A 12,414-nucleotide genomic window follows, 5' to 3' on the forward strand; every position below is an offset into this window, starting at 1 on the left:
GGAGGAATGGGGGGGGAGGAGGCATAGAGGAGCTGGCCAGACCAGCTCAGGAGGAACGCGTCTGGAAAAGAATTGTGAGCAATGCAGGTTCTGGCAGGTTGCAAACAGGTCGATCTGGGGACCCCACTCTAGGAAGATTTGGTGGGCGACCGCCAAGTGGAGTGACCACTCATACTGGGGGGAGAAGACCCTGCTGAGGTGATCCGCTTGCATACTGCGGATGCCTGGGAGGTGAGCCGCTCTCAGCCGCTATACAGAACTCCCAGAAGGCCAGGGCTTCCCGGCAGAGGGCTAGGGAACGAGTCCCGCCTTTCTTGTTGATATAGTACATGACGGCGGTGTTGTCCATGAGGACTCTGACCACCCTGCCACGGAGGTGCGTGAGAAAAGCCACGCATGCCAGACTTATCGCCCCAAGTTCCTTGACATTTATGTGCAGGGACAAGTCCGGGGTCGACCTCGTACCCTGGGTCTGTACGTCTCCCATGTGAGCTCCCCAGCCCAGGTCCGAAGCATCGGACATCAGATCTATGGATGGGTTGGCCTACCTGAAGGGAACCCCTTGCAGCATACTGCTTGGGAGGGACCACCATTGAAGGGAAGTCAATACCGGGGACGGGATTGTGAGGACCTTGTCCAGGCCATCCCGGGCCTGGGAGAATTGGGAGGCTAACCAGAGTTGGAGGGGCCTCATCCGGAGTCTGACATGGCGGACCATGTACGTGCAAGCCACCATGTGCCCCAGGAGCCGAAGGCACGACCTGGCTGTGGTCACCAGGAACGAGGAGATCGAGGCAATGAGGTCCCTTAGGGTCTTGAACCTGTCCAGGGGAAGAGAGGCCATGGCCTTGGAGGAGTCCAGGAGAGCGCCAATGAACTCTATGCGCTGGACGGGCACTAGAGTAGGTTTTGCCTCGTTCATGACTAGACCTAGTTTTTGCATGTGGCCAGGAGTAGCTGCACGTGGGACTCCACCTCTGGACGAGAATCACCCTTGAGGAGCCAGTCGTCCAGGTAGGAGAAGATTTGCACCCCCTTTTTCCTGAGGTATGCTGCCACCACTGCCATACATTTCGTGAAAACCTTGAGGGCTGTGGATAGGCCAAAGGGAAGGACTGTAAACTGGTAGTGCCCCATCCCCACCACGATTCTGAGGAAGTGTCTGTGCCCCTCGAAAATGTGGACATGAAAGTAAGCGTCCTGGAGGTCCAGGGCCACGTACCAGTCTCCCGTGTCTAGGGTGGGGATAATAGAAGTTAGGGACACCATGAGGAACTTAGAATGGGTTAGGAACCTGTTCAGGTAGCGCAGGTCCAGGATGGGTCTGAGACCCCCTTTCGCCTTGGGGATCAGGAAGTATCGGGAGTAAAAACCATTGCCCTGGAACGCGTTCCACCGCACCGAGGCTGAGCAGCCGATCCACCTCCTGATCCAGGATGCAGACCTGCTCAGGATCTCCCAGGGCCACATTGGGGGACGGGTGGCCTGGCAGGGTGGGGGGGTGGGAGGGGAAGTGAACTGCAAAACATATCCCTCAGCAATAGTGCTGAGGACCCACTGGTGCGACGTTATGCGGGACCATGCCCTGAGGAAGGCAGACAATTGGTTGCAGAACACAAACTTTATTGGTCGGGGGGGGGGAGGGGGGTCTCCCTGGCAACAGGCCCAGTGCCCCCCCTGTAAATAGTCAAAACCTCCTCTTTCCCTGCCTCTTGCCCTTAGGGGACCAGGCTGCTAGGCAGAGTGGGACTGACTCTGTGACCGGCGTTTCTGGTCTCGAGGCCTTCTGTATGGGGGCTCATATCTGCCCCTAGTCAGTTGAGCCGCCGGGAGTGATTTGGCCTTGTCCTTTGTCGGAGGGACGTAGAGACCCAGGGTCTGCAGGGTGGTGCGGGAGTCTTTCATCCCATGCAGCCTGACATCTATTTGGTCCGCAAAGAGCGCCTTGCCATCGAACGGGAAGTCCTGCATCAGGGATGGGGCCTCCGTCGATAGACCCAATAATAGGAGCCATGATGCCTGGCGCATGGAACTTGCAGATGCCATGGAGCGAGCCGCTGTGTCAGGCGCATCCGCCACCGCATGTAGGGCTGCTTTAGCCGCCGCCGACCCCTCTCCCACAAGAGCCTTGAAGTCCTTCCTATCCCGGTCCGAGAGAAGGGGCTCGAACTTAGGCAAAAAGCCTCCCACAGGTTAAAGTCATACCTGCTGAGTAAAGCCTGGTGGTTGGCTACTCTCAGCTGAAAACTAGCTGACAAATAAATCCTTCTGCCAAAGGAATCGAGTCTCTTGGCATCTTTGTTCTTAAGGGTGGGCGCGGATTGGCCTTGGCGCTCTCTGTGGTTCACTGACTCAACCACGAGCGAGTTAGGTGCCGGGTGGGAGTAAAGGTATTCATGACCCTTCGCCGGCACAAAATACTTCCTTTCAGCCTTCTTGGAGATAGGGGCCAAGGAGGTGGGAGCTTGCCACAAGGAACTGGTGATATTGGCAACACCTTGGTGTAATGGCAGGGCCACGCGGCCCGGTGCTGAGGGAGATAGAATGTTGAAGAGGAAATCAGTGGGAGCTGGAGCACAAACGACGACGTCTGTCACGTCGAGATCGGCTCCGGTACCCACGCCTGACCGGGGAGCGTTCCCTGCGCTGCTCTCAGTGCCTGCGCTCGCTGGCGGGCAGCGTAGAGGGGGCCCGTGATTCCTGTCTCAACAACGGGTCGGAGGGTCCGGCCGCTGTGTACAGTGGCTGGGAGTCCCCTGAAGAGCGGTTGCTGCGTGTCAAGCAGTGCGGGGAGTGATCCCTTGAGCGAGAGCTGCGGCTCGCCGAAGAGGTCTGACGGGCACCTAATGGGGGCTTGCCTCGAGACCTGGGCCCATACGCGGTTGTGAGCTCGGCACAGGCAAAGACATAATGTCCTTTGCAGCCTGCACCACCTCCGGCGTCGATGGCACCGGGCTGCACCGCTCTACACAAGTCGGAGTTCTTAAGCCCGGGGGGCGGGGGGGGGGGGGTGAGAGCTGCCCAGCGCGGGACCAGCCTCCCCCTTGTCCTTATCGCGGCGTCGCTGTGAGGCCGGGCCCTTCCCTTGCTTCCTGGAGGGAGAGCGGCGCCGAGTGGTCGAAGGGGCCTCGCTACGTACCGACGACGCAGCAGCGGGTGCCGAGTGCGATCTGCGCACCGGCGTCAGTGTTATCGCCGACTCCATTAGGAGAGATCGAAGTCTGAAGTCCCTCTCCTTTTTAGTTCTTGGTTTGAACGACCTACAGATTTTGCAGCGGTCGCTAATATGAGTCTCACCCAGGCAGCGAAGACACTCAGCATGAGGGTCACTCCTGGGCATAGAGTGACGACAGGAGTCTCACGACTTGAAGCCTGGGGCGCGGGGCATGCCCCGAGCCCAAGCTAACACTGAAAACGATCCGACGAATGGTACCACTAGGGAAGAAAGGCTGCAGCAGAGCTGGAGCGCAAAGTTCCGACCACCTTCACTAGCGGCAAGAAGGAACTGAGGGTGGGGGGAGCCCGTGGCTCCCCTTATAGCGCGATATGCAGACACCACTCCAGGGGTCGCTGCAGTGCTCCCCCAGTATGGGTACTGCTAAGGGAAAAACTTCCGGCACCGGTGCACGTGGCGAGCACGCACACCTACTGTGGAATACACAGGAGCAATCACCCGAAGAAGAATGCACCATTCACATTTTCTAACATAAAAAATTAAAAATAAAGAAAAATTAAGAATCCAAATAAATGTAAATTATTCTATATAACTACTTAAAATAAAAGTGGTGTATCCTCATTAGCAAAATAAACACCAAATTTAATGTGAAGCTATATTTAGTCGCAAATCAACCTGAGAACTAACCTTCTTTAGTATACTAAAAAGTATAAATACAAAACCAGATTATAATAGATTTAAATGAGGTTGCCTGTTTGCTAATTTAAATAATTATTAAAATGGATGATTTAAATAACTTTGATTTAAATCAATCTGCCCTGCTTTTAGCAGCTATTTCACTGCTCACACACAAAACATCTGCAAATAAATGATTAATTTATTTGAAACAGATTTGCTTACATAGTGGCTGGAATCCTTATCATCCACCTTTCGTTTTTTCATGTCATTGGAATATTCAGGACCATTCCTGCGTTTATCCGTGTTTCGCAGGCTGTCCGGTACCAACAGAGAATTACTCTGTAAAGACAAAAAACAAGTCAATCAAAAATTCCTTCCTGAATTCCTTCATATACACCTGAAAACTAAAACTAGATGCAATAGATATTTTAGAAATGTAATACCTTCTCAATCTCTCATTCGATTTAATTCAACTCATCAAAGTCTTCAAAGGCAAATTATAATTATAGGGATTCATGCATTTTACATTTTGCTTATTCTTTGCTTAATCTTTGCATAAATCAACCTATCAGAAATTTAGTTCACTCGTCAGCAACTATTTGTGAGGTTATCAATTTAACTAACCTCATTGTTTATTCACGAACATACAGTATTTTATATGTATTCACATACACACACACACACACATACAATGGCATTTATACATTATAATTGTAAATTTAAAGTTATTATCTAAGGATGGATTACTCATTTTTACAATGTCAAAAGCAAATAAAGCTTGGAGGATCTGCCCATTGCATGTACCATTATGAACACTACCTCTTAAAACAATAACTATTAAGTAAGTGTTAGCTACAGAGTAAGATTACCCAGTGCTCATTTATTTATTAGCTGTGATAGTAACCTCAAAAGGATCCCCTCAAATTTACTGCAAACAGAAAGATTAAATATTTTCACTGCCAACATAAAATTCACCATTAGTGTGAAATTAAAGCTATCACATTGTTTAATCAGTCTTGGACTTAAAAACTGAGGCCAATACACACACAAAAGACAAGAGCAAAGACTAATCTTTTCTACAAATGACACAGGCTACTTTCATTCAGTTATGAAAAGTACAAACTGTTGACCCAAAGAAAAAAAAGGCATTTTAAATATTTTTGGGTCACATGACACAATTTGACATGCCTCTGATTCCCATCTCCCCTCCAGCTAAAGCATTAAAACATGTTACAATGAGTTCTTTTAAGAACAGAATTAGCATATGCAAGAGGGCAATTTGTTCAGTGATGTGTTAATGCCATGAACAATGCTGAATGAGTTGTGCAAAAAACTCCTATCAAAAAGACCTGATAAGCCTGGTTTCTAAAAGCCATCTAAAAAAAGATTATCACAAGAAGGAAGCATGGTGCCAATATATATTTACATACTTAAAGGAAAACTTACTTTAGGCCAAATCAGATATAGTGGTGAGTCCAGAAGAAAATATTTGTGTATAATTAAAAGCCAGATATTTACTCTTAAAATATCATAAACATAACCTAATAGTCAGTTTGCTACTCATTGAATGACTCCGCATTTGAAACCAAAGCTTTGCAGTGCTCAAACATTAATGCTCAACCACATAGAGGAAGAAAACAAAACAGGGTACACAAGACAATTTGAATCCTCTTTTGCCTACTTCAGAGGCTATACTTTAAAGCTTGCTCTAAGCTCTTTTATTCATGACTATTCAAGCTACACAAATGCCAGAGGGCTTTACACAAAGCATATGGGAGGGTCCAATGAAATTCAGTATAAAGAAGCTCACAGTAATGTCTTTACCACAATGTTTTGTGGCTAAAAGGTGGGCTTGTTGGATGACTGAACTAATTACCTTGATAAGTATAGGCGGAATTTAACCTAGCTTCTCCTTCAAATACACACACAAGAGAATAAGGAAGCCAATGTTTCGGAAGCAATATATATTAAAATCCAATTCTGATGAAAAGTGGATTTGTATTTTAAAATGAACACCCAATGTCTGCAATAGAAGATACAGCTTAAAGAGACACAGTCAACTCAAATTTGACCACAAATTAAAAAGTTGGGGGGGGGGGAGGGGAAGAGCCTGCTTTTGCTAAACCCAAGACCAACAGAAATAGTTCTTTTTAAAAAAAGGCTAAGAAATAATTTAAGCACACAAATATTGCAGGATTGAAAAGCTGAAAGGGAAACTAATAATAAAATGCAAAACTGACTTCATTTGTTTTCATTGTCCAAACTCTCTCAGAAAATAACTGCAAAAAGGCAAAGAGCAATTTGTATTTTTAAGACCTGGATCCTGCAAATTATTCCATGTGGGTGTAGATTCCACTCATGCAAGCAGCTTGCAAGATCTGTGCCTAAAATATGTTGAGAGTAATTTCAAGTATTAACAGAGATAAGAAATAGGTTTTATTTTATTTTTAAATTTAGTGTCCCTTTAATGCATAGTTCCTGCACATATGATTGTACCCTATGTTTACACGCACATGTCTATACCAAACAATGCGGACACACATCTGTGCAATTCAGTATTCTAAAAAACGATAAAGAAAAACTTAGTTATCAGTCCAAAAAGTATACATGGCATTATATAAACCCCAAAAGCATACTCATGCACACATACAAGCAGTTCCTAGGATATGTATTTAATTACTAGTTTACAGAATAATAATTAAGGGGCAAGGATCCACAGTTTCTGGGATGTAACTTCCCCATCCCAATAACCACTAGTAGTCCTTATCCATTTTTTTTGTACCTGTGCCCCAATGGATACGCAGAGGTTACATCAACTTATCTAGCTCAGTGGATCTCAACCTATTTAACATCGTGGGCTGCACATGCAGCTCTCCGTGCGTGATGTAGGCTGCAACCACACAATATATATACTACTTGTATGGCACTGAGGATGTCACATGGCCACACATCGGTGCTGACTGGGCCGCAAGTGGCCCCAGGCTGTAGGTTCAGAACCACTGATCTAGATATTTGTCTAGTTTTACAACAGACTAAATAAGAAGCACTAGTGAAGTCAATACAAACAAAAAATTCATACACACAATAACTTGTTTATCCTGCTCTATATACTATACAATGAAATGTAAGGACAATATTTATATTCCAATTGATTTATATTTATATGGTAAAAAGAAAGTAAGCAATTTTTCAGTAATAATTTGTATTTTTATGTCTCATTTTGTAAGCAAGTAGTTTTTAAGTGAAGTGAAACCTGGGGTACGCAAGACAAATCAAACTCATGAAAGGGGTACAGTAGTCTGGAAAGGTTGAGGACCACTGCTCTGGGGCATTAACAATACAGCAAAACGTACCCCATTTATAAAGTGTTAATATCACCATTTTTAACTGTCACTTCAAATGCTACCTTGCCTTCTTTATCTCAGCTATGCGCGACTTCCAACATATTTTTAAAAGCTAACCGTTTTGACTGGATATAGTTTGGGGTGTAGCAGACAAGATAATTATTTTAAAAGGTCTTGGAAAAAATAACTTATCTTATTGGGTATTAAATGCAGACTTGATCCATTGCAAATATCCCCACTTACTTTGGATCAGGCCTTAAATGCAGAAACTGTTTTCACCAAAATTTCTACAGGGGGTAAAGGAGTGTGGGAAGAGAGAGAGTCATTTGAAATTTGTGTGTGTGTGTAAATGGGGAGGGGCAAGGCCTGTTAGAGCTACCCCCAATACAGTTTCATTACCCTGCAGGGTCACAGTGGGAATGATTAATGGGTAGCAAGGACGTGAAAGACTAAACTTATTGGCAATCTTTTTCAAGGTTATTCTTAAATAAAAATTAAAAACAAAACAAAACAAAAAACGTTTTGCCACACCGACTTGCGACATCAGGAAATCTACTCATGATTTTTCAGCCCCTTCCATCCCTCTCCAGTTTTCCAGACTGAGGAAAAAGGGAAAAGTGACTGAAATGGCTATTCCTCAATAGTTCCTCAAATGGAAACTCTTAACCCAGAACGAGAGAGAGTCTCTTCACCCAGGTCTACACTATAAACTTACATCAGTATAACTACGTCACTTAGGAATGTGAAAAATCCAGATCCCCTAACCGACATATTAAACAACCTAACCCCTGTGTAGACAGCAGCATGTGGAGATGAAGTACCTACACTGAAAGGAGAAGCCCTCCCGTTGGCATAAGTAGTGCCTTCACTTCATGCTGCCACAACATTTAAGTGCAGACCAGCCCTTATTCTGGAATAAAAATATCCACGAGAAGCTACTGCAATAGGTATTCCAGTAATTTCCCTGACAAGCGCTGAAGCCTATGATGTAGGAATGTGAGCAGGATCAATTAACATGACATGTCCAACATCCTAGAGTTTGAGATCTTGGATGGTTTGGGTGTTCATTCACAGATTACGCCAACACTGTTCTGGGTTGCATAAAATCATAGTAGACAATAAAGGGATTTATTTTAAAAATTAGATTTTGCTAACTATTCAAAAAAAATAGTTACATTAACAGCAGTCCTGAAAACAATCAATTTAGACTGGGTAAATGCAATGATTAGTCTGGGCAAGAAATGAAAATAGTACATTAAAATATTTAAAGGGTTAAGAGCAAGCTTCAAAACTTCTACCACAATTGAAAGTATTTTTTTATGTATGTATGCTTGCTATTGCAAACTACTCCTTCTGAGTGTCAGTTGTATGGAATTTCATCAGATGGTATGAAAGGGTCTCCATTTTCCACTCATGTTACTAGCACTTTATGAAATACTGAAATGACACAAATGACAGTAAACAAAAAACTGGGACACAGATGACAATATAAAATGTTTTTACCCAGGGCTCAGCGTGCCTCCTGCCAACAGAAGTGACTTGAGGGTTCAGAGAACAGTTACCAATTAGAACAGCAAACTGAGAAGATTCTCCCATTATGTCAGGTCAAGTACTGTCTGTATTTCCCACATGATTAGTGCCCCAAATGGCATAATATAGGACTGATAGCATTAAAGAGCAGCAGCTTCACAACACCCTCATGCAGCTGATATTTCTATAGAGATCTAATCAGTTCTTGTCTCTCTTTTATGGCTAATTTAAATACAACAAATGAAATAAAAAAGGTAGCCTTACCATTCTACAAATGACTAATTTTGAAATGTTAGAATTACTGTTTTCCCTATAGAAATAATACAGATTTTATAGATAATGGTAGACTTTTCATTTTGGATTGAAATCTACACTGTTAACTGATTTGTGTCAAAAAATATCTGGTTGACTCACTAAGAAGAAAAACAGCATGACACCAATTTTTGTTTTGTCTTAATTTCAGACTAGACACTTAATTGAGGATAATCCTTCCTTTCATGCTAAGAACCCAATTTACCAGGGATTAAGAATGCGAAGTCTACATACAATGTATCCAGATTGGCATAAATGATTAAATCAATTTTATAACTAACATTTTATTTTTCTCCAATGGCTCAATGTTATTATTTATGCATAGATTCCCCTCTTCAAATAACTCTTGAAGAAGAAAAAAAAAAGCTTAATGTGACATTACTTCCTGTCAGTGTTACCAGACAGCATAAAGGCAATCATGGATCTCAAAGCGACTTTGCTGCCAACAAAATTCAAACACTGAAAGCATCGGCAACAAATGTGAAAGGAAAACCCGCTCATGGATGCAGAGAGAGAAGGCAGGTTTCCTAATGTGAATATAATGCACATTATTCAAATGGATTTCCTTAGCTGCCATTCCGATTCCCCTTAGGAACTCTTTCCAAACCACAAGGAAAGTACGTGTCAGCAGGACAGACTGGGAGTCCAAAACACCTCATTTATCCTGTTATACTAGGGCATAGGGAAGTTAATTTGCTAGCACACACCACATTGACAATTAGCTTTACATTGAACATTATAACAATTAGGTAGCAGAGTTCCCATCACATCTGCGTGCATGTTTTAACTACACCTGGGACCAATTAAGACATTCTCTAGAGCTGTATCTTTTCCACTGTGTTTGGTCATTTTACAGATTCTTCTGTACGTCTAACCAACTGCAATGACTGACCTCAACCATTATAACAGATTGAACTCACACTTGTCTGTACTGTCAGCAGACAAAAAAAAGGCTGATATGTTCATTTAGCTCCCACATTAGTCCTGATCTGCTGCACTGCACACCAGCATTATCTGCCAACATCCCTATGTACCAGGAAAACAAACATTTATCCTTTGTCAGAAAGAAAAGCAGGAGCAAATCTAACATCTACAACCAAAATATCAGAGGGCCAAAGGAAGCTCTGATGCTCACTATCAAGAGAAAGAGGACTGTCATGCTCCACTAGTAAACAAGAACAAATAGCATGAGTTGAATAGGAGGGAAATCATTTCACAGGTCCTATGGGGTGTAATTTTTTAAAATATCTGCCCAAGAGTAAAGATTTGACTCAAGTCCTAACAACTTACAGTTAGTAACAACTCTACCAGTGTTCTCTACCCAACCCCCACCACCCTAAGATATGAGAACTTTCTTCCAGAAAAATAAGCTGTAGGAAATTAATGTTAAAAATAAGTGGATTTTTGTTTTAAATATGAAGCCTTATTGCTCTTTTGCCATCTTCCCGCATTTCTCTTTTTATCCCCCCCACATCCCTGTTTTCTTCCTCTACTTGAAATTAATTATAAATATTTTATATTTTTTACAGGATAGAGAAGCACCACAGCTACTATTAAAAAGCTACCAGTTATTTATGTGCGCAGTGGGGCGCGTTGCCTGAAAACAGGGGCAGTAATCAACAAAAGTTTCTATGGCATGGATCAGAGAAACAGACTGAAGAGTACAATGGTTGGATTTTTGGGGGGAGGAAGGGTTAACTGAAATGAGTGTGCACACTAATTTAATAATTATTATTTTTAATTTACATATACAATATCACAATTGTCAGCACCAATAATAAGCTAGAGAAACCACTACTGTGCACTACTGTAGACTGGTAATGACCTGCACAGAATGAAGAAGGCTTCCTACATAAAAACTGAACTGTATTTGAAAAAGTTTAATTACAACTGGAACTTAAATCTAATAATGGCAGCAACCACCATCATAAAAGCTAGTATCTTCACATTATTATATGAGCACAGTGAGAAATGCCAGATTGCTTTCCTCTGTGCTTCTGTTGAACTCAATATTTTCTAACTAATGTCTGTCAAAATGGGATCAGGAATTCTCCATAAATACTTATCTCCACCGCCCATTCCTCTTCTCTTTTGTTTTGTAACTTTTGTTGCCAGCCATCAGCACTTGCTGCTTCAAGTTAGTTTCACACTAGACTGCAACACAGTATTCCACAGCTCTTGCATGCAGGTAACTCTAGTTAGAGTTAATTGGTATTTTGCATGCATTTGGACACAGGATTGGCCTTATTTTTAACTTGACATGGCCCTTAAAAATAAATAAGAGGGATAACATATGGTTAAAGGAAGCATGGTAGCTTCTCTCTTATAAGCTCTAGGAAAGGTACTATCTTCTTGGTGCAGCTATGAAAGCATAGGTTCTTTAATATATAAATGCATACTAAGCTTTTCAAATTATTATTTATTCAAAATTTCATTTTAAATAGTTTACATAAATTATGTCCACCACAATCACCTCCCCAAAGAAAGAGAAGCATCCAAAGAAATATTTTAGGATGTTTGTCTTTGGGAGTTCTTTGTGGGTGGGGTGGGAGAGCGAGAAAGTTTTCTATTCACTGTACAAAGAACATGACTGCTTTATAAATATTGCTGTTTTCATAAACGGCAATCAAGGCAAAAATTAACTACTTTCAAACCTAAAGGTACTTTAGAAGAAGTCTCCTAAAAACACACTGTCGGAATTCTTGTCTTCAGACAATATGAATCACAAGTGCATAAAAAAAGATTAAAAAACTCTACTATCTATGAATTACTGTTGATACAATACAGTACTTGAAAACATTTGCATTTCTATGTTGTCCGAATAGACTGCTAGAACAGTGACAGCACAAGTGATAAATGAATACCTGAAATGAGTGACAGATGTTGTCATTATACCCTTTAGAGAAAAATGTGGACAAAGCTTGCTTGCACTGGAGTCTCCTAAAACCCTTATTAAACTTCAGTTACAGAACTTAGTTAGCATAACTGACTGGTCAGCTTTATTAGCCATAGCCCAAAAGGATCACAACAGTTAAAATGTCTGCATTCCTGCACCAAACTCTGTTAAGATAGCTCATTTTTGGACAGCTGGGATCTCATCAGTGGAAACTTGGCTGAGGTTATAAGTGCACACCTCTGCCTTCGAAACTGGCCAAGTTGAATTTTGAAGATTTAGTTTAAGTTATCATCATCAATCTCAGAAATTGAGCATTAAATAGCTTTTATTTTTCAAAAAGTTTGCAGACAAATTGCACTTATACCAATTTCAGGATTTTTAGGATAAGAAGAGTGACAAGGTAAGGGAGAGAAAAAAAAAGTTGTTGTAGTCCAGCCACTCAGATGCAGTGAGAGTATGTACAGTAGTAACTTCTAAAG

General features: G+C 42.4%; 1 protein-coding gene across 3 annotated transcripts in view; it reads right to left on the reverse strand.

Annotated features, from left to right (window-relative positions):
- LOC101946027 (TLE family member 1, transcriptional corepressor) overlaps window positions 1–12,414 on the reverse strand; it is a 109,680-nt gene that overhangs the window by 48,606 nt on the left and 48,660 nt on the right. For all 3 annotated transcript variants that reach the window (XM_008168488.4, XM_042850555.2, XM_008168489.4), the window contains one exon: window positions 4,076–4,192. In XM_008168488.4, coding sequence (XP_008166710.2) covers window positions 4,076–4,192 — 117 coding nt within the window. The remainder of the gene's footprint in view (window positions 1–4,075; window positions 4,193–12,414) is intronic.

The sequence above is a fragment of the Chrysemys picta genome, chromosome 6, assembly GCF_011386835.1.
Source record: "Chrysemys picta bellii isolate R12L10 chromosome 6, ASM1138683v2, whole genome shotgun sequence".
In the NCBI taxonomy this organism is placed as follows: domain Eukaryota; kingdom Metazoa; phylum Chordata; order Testudines; family Emydidae; genus Chrysemys; species Chrysemys picta.